The sequence below is a fragment of the Tribolium madens genome, unplaced genomic scaffold, assembly GCF_015345945.1.
Source record: "Tribolium madens isolate multiple individuals breed KSU strain unplaced genomic scaffold, Tmad_KSU_1.1 Scaffold_1;HRSCAF=32;Tcas5.2_LG8, whole genome shotgun sequence".
Classification (NCBI taxonomy): Eukaryota; Metazoa; Arthropoda; class Insecta; order Coleoptera; family Tenebrionidae; genus Tribolium; species Tribolium madens.
The window spans coordinates 2,337,175-2,357,955 of NW_025400984.1; the positions used below are offsets into that span (position 1 = coordinate 2,337,175).

Here is a 20,781-nt window from a genome sequence, read left to right on the forward strand (position 1 = left end):
ATAATGAAATTGTTTTCATTTCCAACAGTTTGTGACCAATTTCTATTAATTAGAAATCAAAAAATCAGTTTGTCATTTTACAAAGACAAAAAGTTTTACATAGTTTACATTATATATCAATTAATAATAAACAAATAAGTAACAAACTACCTCAACTATGGTAACACCTAAGTGCATTGCGTTATATTAAATTATCACTTTATCTTATCACAAATAATAATAGTGAATATAACTACGTTTATTTTATTAAAAAAAATAAATATTTTTATTGGAATCTTTTATTAATGATGCCCATGAACAGTATCGCAGACAACAACTTATAGTTGACTTGCACATAATGACTATTTGTTTATGTGGGTTGATATGTATTTTACTAGCATCGCTTGTCATATACAGGTGTTCACGTAATTTTACGAGGCCTGCGCCTGTCAATAATACTTATTCCAATACGAACTCGATTACAAATTTTGAAAAATTGAATAATCTGCTCTAGTTTGTTTACCCTTTAAAAAATTACAGCGTTTTTAGTTAGTAAGTGATTAAGATAGATAAACTAGAGTCATATTCATGCCGTCTCTTGATAGAACAAATTATAATTGTTTCAGGAAAACTGCAGTTTATGACTATTAATGAAACAGTGATTAGTTGGACAACTACTGGCATGGGTTTCCAAAAATTAAATAGTTAGAAGTGTTTTTTATCCAGTGTTCTGTGACTTTTGTATATTCGGGTGCGTACATTAGGCGCTAGCCTCGTAAAGTTGTATGAAACACCCTGTACTTACTGCATATCCCCGGATTGAGTTTACAATAAGAAAAGAAAAAACATCTTTGATTTTACGCCAAAACTGCAAAATAAAAACATTTTCACCTGAAACGAGGAAATCTGAAATTAAAATTGCTTTATTCTGGTTTATTGTATATAAAAATTTATTTTTTTCTTACTTTGGGCTTCTAATAATTTTTCTGAGTTAAATTCCATCACATTGGTGATTTAATTTTTTTGACAACGATGCCACTTTGACAAATGAGTTTATGTAAGTTAAATAACGTAAATATTTGTGAAAAACATAATTTTAATAAATAGCAACTCAAAGAAACAGCTTTAAAATAAAAATAACGGTCATTCTTCAACAAGAAAAATCATTATTCAATTAATTAATTAGTCGTCAAAATGACATCGTTGTCAAAAAAATAAAACCGCCAATGTGATGGGACATAGAGTCGTCTAATTTCAAGTTGGGTCGCAAAGATTCGCGAATCGTAGTTTGCATAGCAACAACCAATAACATTGCTTGACTTGCGCCGTATATAGTCAGAATAATGAAATTTTAATTAAGGATAAAGCAAAAAATGTTTTTCCTTTGCAGTTTTGACGTAAAACCAAAGATAAAAATTTGTTTCTTTTTGTAAACCCAATCCGGGGACATACTATACTACTCCAAAAAGTTAAAGGAAATTTTCCCTGAATTTTTTTGATTTTTGAAACGCTGTAACTCATCAAAAAATGGTCGTATCTAGATTTAAAAAAAAACATTTTGAAACAATAGCTTCATCAGATGCACGTCAAATCTTAATATAGTGGACATAATTATTAAGTACTAAAAAATTTTATCTATTAGGGAAAAATATAAAATAAATCAGTTTTTTAAATGTATTAAACAATCATTATTTTTAAACATCGTAGTTAAACCAGTGAATAATGAATTAAAACATAGAATAAGTACCGTGTTATCAAAAAAATAAATAAATTAGAGTAGGCGGTGATTAAAGTCTTTCAGATGGCAATTCTGATTTTTGACAACAAATGTTGTCAAAAAATGTTGCGTTTTATTCCTTTTGAGTGAAAAAATGTTCACTTTCGAGCAGAAAATTTTTATTGCTGTACAAGACGAAAACGGTGAATGGTCAATTTTACTTTCAGTTTGTGTTGAAAATTTCCAGCCCAGATTCCTAGCCAATGTGTTGTAGAATTCAATCGACGTCTACTCTAATTTATTTTTTTTTTGATCGCACTAAAGCTGACGCGGTTTGAGAAGAACACAGTAAGTCACCACGATTTGATAGTAAGCTATAAGTTTCGATCACTGGCGTAGTGGTTCTGTTCGAGCAACGGGATACCGCGTTAAAATTTGAGAAAAATAACAATTCACGCATAACGTATTCAGTAAAGACAATTTTTACTTTTATTTCAAACATACGTTCTTTTTTCATATAGTCACTTCAATTTCTCTTTCGTGCTTTGTGAACGGTTCCGGGCAAAATTTTTGGGTGGAGAAAAAAATGAAGCAGCTATTTCTTTAATTTGTTTTTGGAAAGAACAATAGCTTTTCTCGCTTATTTCTGTAGCTGCTAAAACACAATCTTTAGAATTGCACAAAAACAATTTTAAGACATTTTCCGCCTTCTCCTTCATAAATTTCATAACATTGGCAATTAATATCCGTGTTTAAGTTTGAAGGACCTTGTCTTTAACTTCAATCTTCGAGTTATTAGGCGTTGTATACAAAAGTATTATCTATAATAACGTTAAAATAATTTATTTGATATTAAAAATATTTATGAAAAAGTTTGAACTTACTTTGCACAATACAGAGCAAAACCGAGTTCTGAAAAGAACTGATTTTAGAAAATAAAAAAAGAGGAAAGAACACAAACGATACGAACACATTAAACAGTACTAAGAGACTGGTAAACTAAAATCGGAAAATTGTAACAAGTAGGTATCCCAAAATGGGTTTAACCCAAAGAATTCCAATAAATATTATTGTTTTCAACACCCAACAAATTCCACTACTTTCTTTTCAAATAAACTATAATTACATTTACCTACTTGAACCTCAACAAAGCCGGTGTCGTATTTGATGGATAATTGTGGTTCCATTTTGTTTGTAATTACAAAAATTTAATAACATTCCTTGCGAATCAATTGTCAGTTAGCTTTGCCTAGCATCGTACCCTGAATTTGAAAGTGGACTAGGTCCGACCAAAATTCGTCCGTCGCTCATCAACAGAGATATGTTCTTCTCAAATCGCGTCAGCTCTAGTAAGTAGCCTAATCCTAGACTTATAATTAAATAATAATAAGTGCCCCGACATCGCGTAATTTAGATGTTTAATTATGTGATGAAACGGAATTTATTCATTTTGTGTGCTTTTTAAGTAGTTGTTTTTTAATAATTATAGAAAATATGTTTTTTTTTGTATACGCTCCCAAAAAATAGCTATTATAAGATGAGTCTTTTTTGGTCTCAATAAAATAGTACGCAAAACCGTTATTTTAGTCCCTCAAAACAGTTTTTGCGGACTAAAAAATAAAATTGGTTACTATGGTAACGAAATTTTTTTAATTAATAAGAGGTGTGAATTCGTGTTTTGGGAGCTGTAACAAAAAAATTTTGTATGCACCACGTACGCAAAAGGTTTTAGGTGACTCCTCTCTTTAAAGACTCGGCTCCTACGTCGCCTCGTCATTGATTACGATTCGTCCCCTAAAACCCTATTTTGCGTACTTGATACATAAATAGCTATTTTTGTTTTTTCTATGTAGTAAGTAAATAAGTAAAAATACGCACCATCGGTGGACATAAAAAACTAGGACACACATGACAATTGTATAATTCGAAAAATTAGAAGTTTTTTACAAATAAGGTTATAAAAGTTATGACATATTGACAGAAACACATCAAGTTAAAGTTGAGTTTTAAAAGGGTTTTGTAAATAACACAATTGATCTAGCATCTCTTTATCTTGAAAGAACTTCGATGATCATCTTTAGATTGCTGACAGTTTTTAATTTGAGTGACAATATCCGAGCTTTTAATGTCCACCGATGGCACAAATATAATCAATTGTAACTGCATCCGAGTTAATTTGATTTGGGCATGGCAGTAATTTTTTATAATAATAATTAATATTTTTTTATAATAATAATAATTTTTTGTAAAAATTATTTTTGACAAAATTCTTTCCAATTATAACTGCCCAAGCCAAATTTTAACCAGGTTTATAATATTTTAACATAATAAAGTTTTGAAACATCAACAAGTTTAATGTTATCAAGAAATCATCTAATACCTAGAAAAAGATATTACATATAATCAACTTTGAATAGAACAATTTTTAATTATAATCATAAGCTTATAATCAAATAATCAAAATACATGTGAAAAATTGAAAAGTATGACATTTCAACTTCATGACAGTTTAGGGTGGGAAGTAGCAAGTAAGTATCCATTACGGATAATTACATACTAGGCGACGAAACGAGATACAAAATTGCTCGATTTTTTGTATCCAAAAAAGTAGTACGGCGGAGTAAAAATGAGGGCGCTTAGGGCCTTTTACCGTCTCAGTTCCCAATCAAACGATTAGATTAATTTAAATTCAACCAGTTTACTAATTGCTTGGAAAAAAATGCAAAATGTTGAGCTTTACATTCTTCATAAGCTGTGAAAAACGAACGACTTACTTTTTTTTGTATTACATAGTGTCGTGTCCTAGTCTTTAGATATCCGTAGTAGCCATTTTTCTACTTGGTTTTTAGATCTTCTGTTGCTTGGTCAGCAACATCCCTGAGTTTAAGAGGAGTACATTCCATTTTACTAGCACTATTAATATCGGATATGTTTATTTCCCACTTAATAAAAACATAAAAAGCAATTTCAAGATTTGATAATTTTTTTATTGTTTTTCTGTTCTTTCAGAAGGATGATTGTGAATAAAACAGTAAGTATGCTTACAAACCTTGGTGGTCGTTGCCATCGTAGGTAGAGTGGTCGCAAACTCGCAAAGCAAGAACAGCATGTTGAGTTATCGACATCTGACAGTACGCGGATCGTCAGTTGGCATAGGTGTCGTTGTAATTTGATAAATGTATTCTTTTTTAAATGTGTTTAAAAATTCTTAAATAAAATAAGGAGTTGTCATAAAAATAAAAATTATTTATAATAAGGTTTTAGACGTACAAGAACAAAATAATTATTATCTAATAAATAAATAAAAATCAGTCTTTGTCACTCAGTTATTTAGAATCATCGGAGTTAATATGGAATTACCGAAATGAATTTAAATAATATAGCATGAATGTTGTACATCGTTAATTTACATGCGGCATTTCTTGCAGCAACCTAGTTTTTAACTAAAGCCCAAATTTTTTCGATTTTAATTCTGGATGATAAAGCGGTATTTATGTAATGAAAATATTTTATAAAAGCTCGTATGTAAGTAGATAGTATTTTACCGTATTCCTACTTACCCTACTTTATGGGTAACCTACGCCACTGAGACTAAACCATCACTTAAATTTCAAAGTGGACTCGGCTAAACGTAAACCTCTTTTCAGTGCAACTTTATAGATGTGCTGGTCTTGCTTTGCGACCACTCTACATACATATACCCTGGCTTAATCGCGCCTTGGTAATGAAGCATCTCGCCTTGGTAATGAAGCATCTCCCACCTCGGTATTCAGAGTGATTCACAAAGAAATAATGAGCCTGAATTCTCCATGCAACCAACATTATGTTTTTATAAGTCAGGTATGAAATTATAGCGAGCATAGTTAAAATTTGTCACAATAGTATATTAAAATACCAGTTCAAATTGCTCTCAACTGACCTGATCGTGCCAGAAGGTGTTCTTTTTTCGGGATATTACTGGGCATAAGCGCAAGCACTTATTATTACTATTATTAATTAAAAGAAAATTAGCAATTAATGGTTATAACCCTTTGAATACGATTTAACTATTCCTTTTTTCTTCATTTTCCCCCTTTTCATCTAAAATATTTTTAATGTTTTTTTTCTACACCAGACTACAAATAATGATACGAGTACAGTCAAAATAAAACAACTTATGCCTAAATATAAAACTAGGTTATTGATACATGAGCAATTTTCTGTATGTTTATGTGACAGATTGTCTTTCTTCTTCGTTTGGGTGGCCGAAATGGTGATATCTAAAAAGTAATTGTAAATAAAATTCAAATCAAAAATAATAATATTAAGTAAGTTAGTAACTCATTTACAATGAAACAAAATTTTACAAATATTGTTTTAAACTATGTAAGTATTTTTATACAGGGTGCTCCAACTCGCGCTCCAGAGAAAAATGTAAGGTAAGATACCAGGGACATGAAAAATATGTTAAAAAAAATCTATCTAGAAAAATTCTAAATTGTAACTCTGTTTAATGTTATTTGTGGCTTTTATTGGCAAAAATTTTTGTACCTTTACTAAATAATTATAAAAAAAACATATACAAGACCATCAGAAAAAAAATATCATTAACAGTATCATTAAATAGACATAAAAAAAATGTCAAATGTGAAAAAATAAATGTCAAAATTTTTTGACAGATAGAATTTTTGAACGTTGTTTTCATGTTCCTGGTATTTTAACTTACTTAAAATATTTCTCTGGGGCGCGAGTTCTAACACACCCTGTATAAACGAAGAATCTGTGGCACAAGTGAACCCTACTGAAAGTGACAAATTTTGATCCCGAAAGTTCTACTACAGAGTGGTTATAAATGATTTTCATCTAGCCAGCTTTGGAATTTTTTTGCATGTAACTTTATTTGTGACGCTCTACTTTTTTGAAAGCTCTAGTTCTGTCATTAGTGTCACTTATTAATTAATAATAAATTGTTGTTAATTAAATTTTTATTGTTTCAACTAATTTCCAATAATAATTGATAATAATGTATACTTTGGAAAAAAACAAGTTTATAATTGAAGTCTATTTTCAAAGTAGACGCTTAGTAAACGGCGATTTTTTAATTTTGAGTTACAACAAGTAGGTACCCCTATTTTCGTAAGGCGGCATTTTTTATTTTACATGGAAAATTCACAGCTGGCTAGATGAAAATCATTTATAACCACTCTGTATGTCATACAGAAAAAAACATTGTGACATCAGAAGTAACGATAGCTGTGAAGCTGTGGTACGACATTCATTCAGAAATAATTTAAAAAAATTAAGCTAAACGAGGACTAAATATTTATCGAAGAATTATTATCCCAAGACACAGTGGCAGTAAGAAAGTAAATTTTTCGGATAATCCAATTTGAAAATTAGGACATTTTTTTACTCGACAATAAAAAGAAAATAAGTATAAATACATACGACACGTTGCTGTCCAGGATCTGTTGCTGTCTACAGGTTTTGTCTCATTATAACATCCATGCATTATTAAAGTACAGTTGTTAAATGTAGTTTGTTTTTTTAATGACATTTCAATTTTCTTCCATCCAAAGGTGAAGAAATCATTTGAAAATGACTACAAAAATATTGAAATGTAGAAAACATATTTATTTATTTTGTACAAAATACCACACGAGGCCCTTGATCAGCTGATAATTGTATTTCATTGCGATTAGTTTCATTGCCACACGTTAACAGTAATTTCATTAAACAATAAGAGCTGTGCAATGCTCGCACATATACTGATTCACCTTTTTTTAAACTAAAATTTCCTGATTGTATCTGGGTGTACTTTGTTGTTGTTAACACCTCATCTAAAACAAGCCATAATTTTTTTAACTTTTCAATACTTCTTTCATCAAAAAACGGTTTTTGTTATTAGTCGTTTGCTTGTCTCAGATAAAATAAATAAAAATGTTCTATTCTTTCCACAGCCAAAAATTAGAGATAAATAATAACAAGTGACAATTTATCGAGGAATCTAAAATTAATAAAATATACAGGATGTTACATTTAAAAAACTGACACTGATCTCGGTTCCGGTGAAACAGGAAGCAACATTGATTGAGTATCGATTCCAAACAATAGATGACAATAAACTGTGCAACTTTGTTGTAAGAAGTATTGTCATATCTTTAAAAATAATGCAGTTATGGCTTAGGACGTTTTTCATATTCCAACCTGTATAAGATTGTCGGTAACATTAAATAGACATAAAAAAGTCAAATGCCGAAAAATAAATGTCAAAATTTTTTGACAGATAGAATTTGTTTAAACATTTTTTCCACGTTCTTGGCAAGAGCGGATCCAGGCGGGGGGGCTCAGGTGGCCACCGAAAGCTTCAATTTTTTATTTTTAAATTTTAGGTAATGTAAAAACCTTATAACCCAAAGTTTTTAAATAAAAACATTAGAGTTCTTTTTAAATCACACTTATTAATACAAAGACATACCTACATATACCGAGAGATCAAGATAATTGGATCCGAAAACGTATGTCTGTTTTTGAACTAACTGCACGTGAAATGTCAAATAAAATGACAAGTAAAAAGGTAAAATGGCAAAATGGGCTGGAATTAGTCGACGTATAATAATTAGCCGACGTATAATAAAAGGACCCTTCTTTTTTGAAGGTAAATCATAAATTTAGTCATTAAAATTATCATGTTTATGATTATGCCATTTTACCTTTCGACTTGTCATTTTATTTGACGTTTCACAGACAGTTTTCGGAGCCAAGGACGACGACTTGATTACAAATAATCTTGATCTTCCAATACGTACTTAGTTTTTACTAATTTTAAAAAGAAATCATCAATTGTAACTTTTTTTGGCCACGTCTTAGGTATCTAATTAAATTAAATTTGTATTTGTTTATTTTAAATAATGAACTTTACCAACTCGCTAGGACACCTTATCCAGTGAGTTTACTAAAACTGGAAATATTTTGTTTTGACAAAAATGCTCGAACAAGTTAAGTTAAAAAAATACACAATATTCAAATTGATTTAAGGTTTTACACTTTTTGGTTTTTAAATAATGACGTCATCGACATTTTTTTAGCGTATTTGATAGATTTTTTAATTGTCGAAAAAACAACACCAAAATATTATGTATTACATTCATAGTTTTCTAGAAAAAAAGTTATTCAACAAGAAATGAAGCTATAATTTTAAACCAAGTTAAAAATTTTGTATTTTTTAAAAAGAAAATTGACCTGTTTCAACATTTTTGTCAAAACAAAATATTTTCAGTTTTAGTAAATAAGATTATTCCATAATTTTGCCACTTACTGTATACATATACCAAAGCAAAGGTTTTATCTTACACCTAACCCTCATCATTCTAAAAAAAATTAGAAAGAGTTTTTGATGTTTAAAATAAAGTTTTACTAAATATTTGATGTTAGTTTTTGTCTCAAAAAAATTTTCACTTATTAATTTTAGCTAATGAGTCAAAAAATTCCCGGAAAATTTTTATGTTGCTATGGTAATCATATTAAATACTAAATTCAGATGACAATATTAATATTATGATTAAATTGCAAATTTTGTAAAATTTAAATTGCAAATTAAATAAAGTTAAAACATGAATTTATATTGGGTATTTGTTTTTAATTCAGAATATTTCAAGTAACCAACTCACATTTTGTATAAGCAAAATTTCTTCTCGTATTACTTTGGATGACTACTTTCTTGATGTCAATATGATTATTAAAATCGCCGCATCTTGTTATTTTTGCTTTATACTGAACAAGAAGAAATAATCTCCATAACATTTTTTTCCAAGAAATGTACACAATATTGTCCGGCAATGGTAGTTGATTTCCACCAATCTCTTCATCCTCAATAGACTACAAAGATTTATTGCTAGATAATAAATTTTTAGATTATATTAATATTATTTAATAAAACTTTAATGTTGCAAGAATTTAAATAAAATGTCCGCAACCACAACCCGGAAATGTCTAAATTAAATATTTGCAACTGATAACTATTATAAAAATAAAGATTACACACATTACATTTCACAATTTATAAGTACAATTTTAAATAAAATGTCAATCTGATAAAAGTCCTTAAAAAGTAAAGTATTTTTTCAAAAGTGAAAACTAGATAAATATTGCAAATTTTAAAAGAATACTCGGAGACAATAATAAATTAGCTTTTGAAATACTATTTCGTTGTACGATATCAACCGTCAGCAAATTTCAAATGTTGGAAAATTTATGAAATTGAATTTTGTCCAATGTCACATTGTCAAGCCTCAACATTTTACTTCGATTATTTCAGATTTGTTGTCCAGTTACAGAGTTTGCAACACAGAGTGCGCCAGAACTCGCGCCCCAAAGAAAAATGCCATATAAGGTAAGATACCAGGAACATGGAAAAAATGTTTAAAAAAYTTTATCTATAAAAATTTCGAAGTTATGAGAGTTCAAAGTTTGCACTTTTACTCTATTTATTTCTGTTGGAAAAATAATTTTCCAAGTTTTTTTTGTGGTAGGCTATTAAAAGAGTAAACGAGGAAGCTGTATCCTAAATTGTAACTCTGTTCAATGTTATTTGTGGCTTTCATTGGCAAAATTTTTGTCCCTTTACTAAATAATTGTAAAGAACATAACAAGATCATCAGTATCATTAAATAGATATAAAGAAATGTCAAATATCAAAATTTTTTGACAGATAGAATTTTTTAAACATTTTTTTCATGTTCCTGGTATCTTATTTTACCGGAATTTTTTTTCTGGAGCGCGAGTTCTGGCGCTCCCTGTATAAACTAAACGCTTTCTACATAAACCATAAATATTCCCCTACGTTATTTAAACTTACTGCTTCAATACAATCTTCTAATACTTCGCAAGAATTATAATTTTTACATTTTGCAATTACCACCATACTTGRGTTAAAAATGGAGATTTTGTAATTTTGGTAATCTGGAAATTTCGATTCATAAAGGTGAAAAGTGTTTCTGACGATGTCATCTATTTTAAGATATACGTTTTCTTCAGTCTTGGTAAACTCAGATTCCAGAACTGTGTAGCGTGGAAATAATGTATACGTGCTACCAAAATTTAAAGACTTAAGAAATTGCTCTGTAACTAATGGRGATCCTTGCTCGAAATACATTGTTTGGAGGTTTRCGGGAAACAAACCTGAAATGCGTTAATTATGGAAACAATAATAAAATCAGTGATTAATTATTTACCTGTAGAAAAACAGTGAGAGTAAAGGAAGAAAAGATAGAAAAGGTCATAAATCTTCGGAGGTCTCATCTTTTCAGTTATTATTTGGTAAGTAGGTATGCCTACTTACGGTATCTGTAAAAAGTCATAAAATCAAATTTTAAATTTAAATATGTAATTCATTTATGCTGATTTGATAAATAAAAATTTAGACACTGTTTAAAATAATGGAGAAATTATATGTTTTAGTATAATTCTTGTTAAAACAAGATTTGACCGCTGGTTGCTAAGAATTTAAAGTGGCTAGAGAACTAATCTTTGTAGCTTTTATCGATTAGAATAAAGCTAAAAATTTAATACTTAGACTATTTTAAGACCATTTCCACAATTCACAATAGAGATARTAAACATAATAGTTTTCTTGCTATAAAATTAATACGCAAAGTTCCCCATTTTTTGCCAAGGGCGCAAAATTCATAACAGTGCGTATAAAGTACTCATTTGCACACTGACGGCATTTCTTGCACTAACAGAAACATGACAACTAAGTTTTGAAGTATTTTATAGCTATTAAGGCAACAAAAGTTTTATAGATAATTTAAAAATTGCGGTCGTAGTTTAAATTCGAGCGACCGTCAGGGAGCAAAACCGTTACATTGCGGGCCTAGGTTTACTAAGACTGCTTTGTTAATTTTAGTCCATACTGTGTATTACCTCCTTAAATATTGTTCAATCTTTTTTTAATACCCTGTATGTATTTTTTTTATGCTACACCTTGTCTGAAAACACGTTTATTTTATTTATAATTTTTAACATAAAATTAAATGCTTGCTCTAACTTATTCTATTTCTAGAAGTAATGTTTTCAGCTGAATTTCGGTGGTCTAATTATAAAAAGGAAACTACAAATCACACGTATATGAGCGAAATCATTTGTCACATCTCACACTTTCGATCCTACTAATATCTCCTTTAAAAAAAATGAAATCTACACTGGTCAGAGGTCATAACACACTCTCCATTAAGCAATAATATTTTATGCGTTTTGGTACGATAGGTACTTTCCATCATTAAAAAAAAAGCAAAACAAGGATATTCAAAGCCATTGTATAATGTAATAGTGTACAGACTGAATAAAAAGTAATCCACAAAATTCATCTTTTTATTATAGGTTCTATTTCCAAAAAAATCCTGGAACAGGTCGTTTTTATTYTTAAAAATGCTACACTTTGGCAGTATTGCAACATTTATGACGTCACAGGATTGTGAGTAGTGACCTCATCATTATTTTTTATAATGGCAACCAATATTTTTATTTAATGTTCTTAAACAATTTTTTGTCATGGGAATTTTTATCTCAGTTGGATGTCTTTTATGACCATGCAAGAGATGGTCCGACATTTTTGCATCAGCCCTGTATACAGGGTTATTCATAAATATGAAGCAATATTTGAACCTCAAAAATTAACTATAAAATGATGTTAATTTAAATAATAACTCGTGTCCTATCTCTACTGATAAGAATTTTACAGCCCTCGGAATGTGGGTATGGAAAATTGATTTTTTTGTAATAACTTTGGAACTATTTGACCAAATATTATAAAATTTGGAACATTTCCTTGTGACAACATACCTTTTGAACTGGTAATCACGAAAACCGGATACATCCACTCAATTTCCGGTTCCAGCAGTTGCAGGTCACCTTTTCTGTGTTTTTCCATTTTTTTGCTCTCTTAACACTAATTTTTTATTGCCCAAATAGATAAAGTAATCAATTTAGAATAAAAAACGCATTACCTTTAATACCCCTAAAATGTACCGTTTCAAAGATATTTTAATTTAAACTGAGGACTGCACAACGCTGAAATCAGAAAATATTGCTTTATATTTATGAATAACCCTGTATATTAGTATCGTGCGATCAAGATAATTTGTAATAGAGTCTTCTTTGCATCCGAGAACGTATGTCTGTTTTTGAACTAACTGCACATGAAACGTCAAATAAAATGACAAGTCGAAAGGTAAAACGTCAAAGTGGGCTGGAATAATTAGTCACCCACGTATAATAATAAGAGTAGGATCGTTTTTTTTTTAAAGTAAATTATAAATTTAGTTATTATAATCATCACCTTTTTGATCATGCCACTTTATCTTTCGACTTGTCATTTTACTTGACATACGTTTTCGGATTCAGGGATGACTCGAAAATGTATCATTTACAAAAATAAAATCAACCTGTTTGAGTATTCTATGAAATTATTTTGGTTCAGCCTGTATATTACAACCCAGCTGGGAAATGTGTCATTACTTACTACTCGTACTTCCAAAGTTCTGAACAGTTATGGTTTCGCCTCTCAAAAGCCTTTCGTTATTACCTCACAAACTCGTGTTCTCACTTATTTGTAGAAGAACTATAACNTCCTATCTCTACTGATAAGAATTTTACAGCCCTCGGAATGTGGGTATGGAAAATTGATTTTTTTGTAATAACTTTGGAACTATTTGACCAAATATTATAAAATTTGGAACATTTCCTTGTGACAACATACCTTTTGAACTGGTAATCACGAAAACCGGATACATCCACTCAATTTCCGGTTCCAGCAGTTGCAGGTCACCTTTTCTGTGTTTTTCCATTTTTTTGCTCTCTTAACACTAATTTTTTATTGCCCAAATAGATAAAGTAATCAATTTAGAATAAAAAACGCATTACCTTTAATACCCCTAAAATGTACCGTTTCAAAGATATTTTAATTTAAACTGAGGACTGCACAACGCTGAAATCAGAAAATATTGCTTTATATTTATGAATAACCCTGTATATTAGTATCGTGCGATCAAGATAATTTGTAATAGAGTCTTCTTTGCATCCGAGAACGTATGTCTGTTTTTGAACTAACTGCACATGAAACGTCAAATAAAATGACAAGTCGAAAGGTAAAACGTCAAAGTGGGCTGGAATAATTAGTCACCCACGTATAATAATAAGAGTAGGACCGTTCTTTTTTTAAAGTAAATTATAAATTTAGTTATTATAATCATCACCTTTTTGATCATCATGCCACTTTATCTTTCGACTTGTCATTTTACTTGACATACGTTTTCGGATTCAGGGATGACTCGAAAATGTATCATTTACAAAAATAAAATCAACCTGTTTGAGTATTCTATGAAATTATGACTTTTGGTTCAGCCTGTATATTACAACCCAGCTGGGAAATATGTCATTACTTACTATTTGTACTTCCAAAGTTTTGAACAGTTATGGTTTCGCCTCTGGTATCGTTCAAAAATTGAATTACCGTGCCCTAGATGTTTTTTTCTTTTGTCCTAAAGATATTTACCTCTTACAAGAGCGGGCAAAAAGACCCAAATTTTAATTTGATTCTGATCGCAAAAGCCTCTCCTTATTACCTCACAAACTCGTGTTCTCACTTATTTGTAGAAGAACTATAACTACATATCTTACATGTCACGCTWGTCCGTGACACACCCAATATACATAACATCCACTTTACTAAATTGTAAAGTAAATAAATAAATATAATATAATAAATAAATTCAGTGGAACTCCCATAAGTCAATTTTTTTTAGTCGAATTTTTTCGTAACTCAAATTAAAATGCGAGTCCCTTGACCTATGTGGCAAATTATACGTATTTTAAAGTCTGTAACTAGAAGTTCTAGAATTGATAAATTTCCATTTCTCGAAGTCTATTCAGTGGCAATTGTACAGTGATGGACAGGGAATTTCGTCCACTCAATTTCTGTGAATTCACAAAAATTCACTGTAGTCCGTGCTTTATTGTCATGATAACTGACATTCAAATACGTATTGTCAAATTTAATCAAATTCGAACGTGCCAGCAGTAAGTGCCTTTAATAAAATAAAAATTATCTCTCTAGTACAAAAGGGTATGTCTCAAAGGTAAAAAGTAACAAGAAGCATCAAGCATTCTGTCAATATGACAAACGTTAATCAAAATTCTGAAACAAGGTTAGGAAAACCTAAAGACTACACTTTTAATCTGTCATGGAAATTGGGTGGACGAAATTCACTGTCCGTCACTGTACGAAACAATCTACACTGAAGATGGGACTAGATAGTTCCCGAAACATGATTCGTCGTCAATGGTTTTTTGCTATGTCAAAAAYTACTGAAATCACAATAAGTCACAAGCTGTTTTAATGAAATAAAAACCGTTCAACTTTTTGTAAATTTTATTTAATACCCTGACAGTGCTGTTGCCGATGGATAATGTGACCGAATCCATTGTGTTCTTCCTTTATCAATCTCTACAGTCTTGCGTTTTAACATTATTTCTCGTTCGATATCGTTACGAGCTTTAATTAAATGAGCTTGGGATTCTTGAGCTTGCTTCAATTGAGCTTGAAGAGCGGCYATATTTTCTTTAATAAATTTTACTTCTTCGATAATTCTATAAAAATTTGTTTAAATACAACTTAAAAGAGTAAAATAATACCCGATATGCGGAGCATCACGACAGTTTTCCACCCTAGGACGTCCTAATCTGTTATCAAGGCGAGTCTGAGCTTTTTTCATTGGAAAATCCATTCGTCTAATTGCTGTTTGAAGATCGATTACGAGAATTTCAACGTCAGCTAAATCTTTTAAGATCTAGAATATAGAAAGAAATGTTTATGRCATCGTTTTTCTATTATCTCAAAATTTCTTACTTTCTTCAACTCGTGTTCCAACTTTTGCAAAATCTCTTCAACACAAGCAACCCTCCTGGACAATGCCAACTCCACTCGATCTGCTTGCGACCTTAAATCTCTCGCCGCATTGGTCAAAATTGCGTCCAATGTGGCCCTCAACGCCTCCGATCTCTGTCTCGTAGCCTTAGCTTCCGACAAAGTTTCTTCAGTGAAATGTGTCCAATATTCGGGCGTCGACTGATCCTCCGGAAAAATTACCGCTCCGGGTTTGAATAGCATCGTATTTGAAGTATTCGTCAACGAAATATTCAAAGCTTCGATTTCATGAGCCACAGTTTTGTCACTCCAATCATACTCGAGTCGTTGTTTTGCAGTTTTGTCTTCAAGAAGTTGCGCTTCGATGTCTTTGAGAGTTCTGGTGAAAGTTTCTCTAATTTCCGCCGTGAGGGCGAGTTCTCTTATGAGTTCAACTTCAACTTCGTCTCGGACAATTTCAGTGTCCAAACGGCCGGTTCGGCGCTCTAAACATTCACCAGCAATGGATTCCGGCATTTGAAGTACTCTCGAGGCTTGTTTAAGTCGAAAACGTTGCTCTTCAGTCAGAGTTATTTCTTCCGAAATTGCTTCAATTTCAGCCTCCAATTCGCATTTCCACCGAAACAGTTCTTGCTCTCTTTGACGCAATCTTTTAGTGTTGTCTTCTTGGTTCTTATCAACATCTGCGGAAGTTTGCTGAAGACACTGACGTCCATTCCAATCAATCCTAAATTCACGCAAAAATCAAATTCTGTAACTTAGACATTAATCAAACTTTTACAAATTCATTTTATGCTGCTCTTTGGCCGACATCTCCAACACATCTTTGTTGTGTTTTCTCCACTCTCCTTCACTATACCGTGCAATGGAGTACTTATCAACTACGGGTCTAGTGCCTGTAAGTCCAGCCAAAGGACTCCAGTCGACTCGTCCAGTGGCCCATGGTCCGATGGGTCCCATTTGGGCTTCTTGAATCGAAGGGATGGCATCCTCTGGTTGCGGCAAGTAACAAGGGGCTGGAGGTGATGGAACTGGRCTCAGAGGATTGGGSACTGGGGGTTGGGAATTTGGGTCGGGTTCGGAGGATGGGAATTCGGCATTATTTGTGTTGGYACAAGGGGTGCAACAGGGATGCTTGACGTTGGCTGACATTTTCAACACTGATTTTTGAGGGAAATAGATGCGTTTCTAGGGATTTGTGGGTCGTCATGGTGGAGAAAAATATTGACAAAACAAAGTTGTTTTTAARACTGACTGGTACATACACATTGTCTTTATTTATTAGGGTCTAGCACAGAATTTTTCAACATTGAAAAAGTCTAATCTAAACAAATTAATAATTATCAATAAAGAACCAAAATCATTATTGACATATTTATAGATAGTTTTTGTAAGTTTCTTCAAGCACAACTGTTAGACATCCGTGGAAAAAACAATGTTTCAGTTGGAAGTTGGTTTTGCGGCAGAGTCAAATTGAAATCTGGACCTTTTTAGAGACTCGCGTCTGTACAGTTGCGGAATTAAAATTTCGGGCAGTATTTTTCTGTCACTTCATAAAGTTCACTGTAAACTACCTTTTATTTTTATGATTCAGTGAAAAAAAAGTTAATTTTTTTCTTGATTTTCGAATATTTTTTTCAAAATCAAGAGAAAAATGAACTTTTTTACTTTTTTAATTACAGATTTGATTGTTTCAGCAAAAAAAATTTTTTCTTTGCAGTTTTTGCGTAAAATCAAAGATTTGATTCGTGTGCAACTGTTATCACAACGACTACTACCTACAAGCTAACTGAGGCTAATCGTAGAATGTACCAACAAAATAAATCAGGTGACTTAATGTATTTAACATTACTCGAAAGTGAAAACTAGTCGATATATTTTTTTTAATTTGGATTTGAACTAATAAAGAGATACTCTACACGATGGTGATGATGAAAAAAAATTTACTTGTAAGATTTTTCTTAGATTATTTCCATTTACTTCGAACTTTTTCGAACACTGTTCGAAGAAAAGCAAATATTAAAGTTTAAATTGCATATCATTCTAAAGGACAAGTCCATCTCTTTAGAATGGTCTTTATTTGAGGGAAATCGGCCTAATAGTTATTGAGTAATAATTTTATAAAGTTAAAGTATTTTAAATTCATTTAAATTAGAAAAAATTATTTAGTTCAAAGTTTGTGGACTTTTTAATTTTTTTTTAGTGCATTTGAATTGTGTCACTGAGACGAACAAAATCATATATAATTTGTCAAGTTGTCATAACATTAGTTTTCTTTGTCGTTCTGTGTAATGAAGTTTTAATTACAGATTTGCTCGTTTCAGATAAAGCAAAAAATGTTTTACCTTTGCAGTTTTGGCAAAATGAAAGACAGAAAAACATACAGTATACATTAGTATAGTTTTGGGAATATTTTTGTCATAATTGTGTAAACATTTTTTTATTATTATCGTGGAGGGATTATTATTCAAACATAAGCAGCTTAGCTTTTAGTTTGTACTCGTATTATTGGTTTCGACTGAAGAGAAATACTATTATTTTGGGTAAGTATAAAACACATTTTATTATTTATAATAATTCAGTTTATATAGWCCAAGAAATGCCGTTGGTTCTTCAGTGAATGTCGCGTTCTCTTAGAGAAAACAAATAATTTTGGCATACTTTTAAGTACAAGACGTATAATGCTGTAGCTGTTCTTCTTTGAGCTAGTGTGAATCAAAAATTAAAATTCTATTACGATTAATTTTAAATAGTGATTTATGTATCAAYGGAATAAACAACTATTTTAATCACAAAAATGTAGGAAATGCTAGGTGCGACCCAAAAAAACTGAGGGCGTTTTCATTCGAGYAATTATTGATGTTTATTCCAGAGATGTATACAAAACTTTTCTCTCAACAGATTAAATACAGAAATAATTTGTCGAAATATTCAGTTTATTCAATTACAATTTTAAGAGTAAAAATTGGTATTTTATTCTTTTCCGAGTGTAAAGTACCAGATTATTATTATTTAAAAACTAGAAAATAAAGCGTTACATTAAATTCCTTGACGGGAAGAAAATAAATTTTCTATTTGAAAATATAAATACCAGGTGTCCCAGACAGGTAGGCTTGGATTAGGAATTTAACATGGGAAATTAGTTTTTATTTTTTTCCAGCTGCATGAGTAACAGAAATCAAAATCTGATTAATGGAGGTTGTAGTGCTTGAAGAGGGCTATCTTATCGACACTTTTGTCGATTCTCCAACTAACTCCATTTGGGCGAAAACGACCCTCGAAAAATCAAAATTTGAATTTGTCGGGTTAGCTTTACTAAGAAACGATATATCAAGTCATTGTTATGAAAAAAAGATTGTCAGCTAAAAGCCCTTGCTATGACTTGATGGTTCGTTTCTTAGTAACCCAAACATGAGGGCCGTTTGTGCCTAAATGGAGTTAATTGGAGAATCAACAAAAATGTCGATAAGATAGCCCATTTCCAGCAGTACAAGGTTCATCAATCAGATTTTCATTTCTGTTACTCCTGCAGGAAAAAACATAAAAACTAATTTCCTATGTTAATTTTCTATATCCAAGCCTGCCTGAGAAACCCGGTATATTTACATGGGCTTACTTTAGATAAAATTATTTTGATTAGATTATTATTTAAAGAAGGCGTGTTATTAAGTAAACATGTATATATTTTTTTATCGTTATCGATGTTTTCATGTTTTAAATAAATTATGTTACGGAAAATAAAGTAAGAAATTATTTATTCTTTTTCATAATAAAACTTTCAATTTTATAACAAAATTTATTACAGTTAACCCGGCGCATCCACCATTTTTAACGCATTTTAAAAATTTAAGTTTTTAGTAGAAATAAATTTTGTAATACAAGAAGCGCTTAGAAAGTAGTGCACCAAACCAGTGGGTACATTGTTGAGAAAGATACAGATTACAAGAAAAATATAAAAATATAATATATTTTATAAAATCTGAAGCTAAATCTTATTTCAACAGCAACATGCATCTTAATCCTTTGCACTCAGACTTGCAGTGAACTTCCAAATCGAAAGATATCAAACTGGACAAGATAGGAATGAGATATAAAACGGATTACAAATTACTAGCTGGTAGCTACATTGTGACATTCAATCTTACATGAATTGATTACAGGCAATCGATCTTCAAAGGCAACCCAAAATACATTCTCAGATACCACTATGCGTTAATTGATAAACTATTTGAAATTTTTCAAATATATAAATATAAACAAACAAAGATATCTGTGATAGCTTTAACAGTTTTTGAAAATTGGCTTACTACAGTGTACCTTTGACGGTACAGATTCAGTCARAACATTTTTGTGGCATTCTACATGTATCAAGATTWTGTCAGCTTTTGTTGTTTGAGTATATTTTGAATTTAAGGAGAAAAAAGTGGAATTAATGACACTGTCAAATTTAATGACCATCAACAACCACTTTGATTCAAATTTATTAAACTAAATTTTTCATAACTAAAGCCAAGTTAATCTATGAAAATCGGTTAGAGTTTTTATTCCAAATCGACTCTCTCAACGAAAACTATAGCAACTCATAAAAATTGGTTTTTGAGTACAGTTGGTGACACTTTAGTCATCACTTTTCTGACACTTGTAATGTAATGTAATTTAAGCTTTAACATTAAAATAAATGACAATTTCCAATTAATGACAGCTATTATATTTTCCTAACAAAAATATGTACATACAACTTGTCAACTATGATTGACAGTAGCTAAAAATAAGGTTAACAGTCCTAAAGCATGCTTTACATTTAATGTCACTCAAGTGACATTGACGACCAAAGTATTTTGTCTCCAACTGTACGATGGCTTATGTAGGGTCCAAAATACAAAAACAATGAGAAAAAATTTTTCTGAGTAAACAATATTACTACCAAAATTTAGACCTTTAGCAATTTTCAATAATATTAAACAGTTCCTTGATTTTTAATTAACAATCAAAGATTCAATGCAAATTTTTATAAAACTGTAATTTTTGAGTTACTATAGTTTTTATTGGGAGGGTCGAAATGACTCATCCTGTATATTCGTTTTCAATTTTGCAAAATAAAAACTTTTACTACACTTTTTATATTAATTATTTAAATGTATAACAATGATAAAACATTTGTTGCTATCCGGAAATTTTTTTT

General features: G+C 30.7%; 2 protein-coding genes across 5 annotated transcripts; both read right to left on the reverse strand.

Annotated features, from left to right (window-relative positions):
* Positions 1 to 3,446: 3,446 nt before the first annotated feature.
* LOC123016404 lies at positions 3,447 to 14,347 on the reverse strand. Of its 4 annotated transcripts, XM_044416777.1 has the most exons (8): positions 14,229 to 14,286; positions 14,120 to 14,160; positions 10,909 to 11,020; positions 10,533 to 10,855; positions 9,346 to 9,553; positions 7,331 to 7,515; positions 7,124 to 7,277; positions 3,447 to 5,955 (listed from the first exon to the last, which is right to left on the reverse strand). In XM_044416777.1, exons 3-8 carry the CDS (start codon positions 10,973 to 10,975, stop codon positions 5,777 to 5,779), a joined length of 1,116 nt encoding a protein of 371 aa, XP_044272712.1. In that variant the 5' UTR covers positions 10,976 to 11,020; positions 14,120 to 14,160; positions 14,229 to 14,286; the 3' UTR covers positions 3,447 to 5,776. The 4 variants fall into 4 exon arrangements, with proteins under 4 accessions (XP_044272712.1, XP_044272711.1, XP_044272713.1 ...); XM_044416776.1 differs by having other exon boundaries at positions 14,120 to 14,347; XM_044416778.1 differs by lacking the exons at positions 14,120 to 14,160; positions 14,229 to 14,286 and adding an exon at positions 13,197 to 13,300.
* A 742-nt stretch (positions 14,348 to 15,089) lies between these two features.
* Positions 15,090 to 16,763, reverse strand: LOC123003792 (tektin-4). Its single transcript, XM_044396786.1, has 4 exons — positions 16,381 to 16,763; positions 15,582 to 16,326; positions 15,368 to 15,522; positions 15,090 to 15,322 (listed from the first exon to the last, which is right to left on the reverse strand). Exons 1-4 carry the CDS (start codon positions 16,749 to 16,751, stop codon positions 15,109 to 15,111), a joined length of 1,485 nt encoding a protein of 494 aa, XP_044252721.1. The 5' UTR covers positions 16,752 to 16,763; the 3' UTR covers positions 15,090 to 15,108.
* Between the last annotated feature and the right edge of the window lie 4,018 nt (positions 16,764 to 20,781).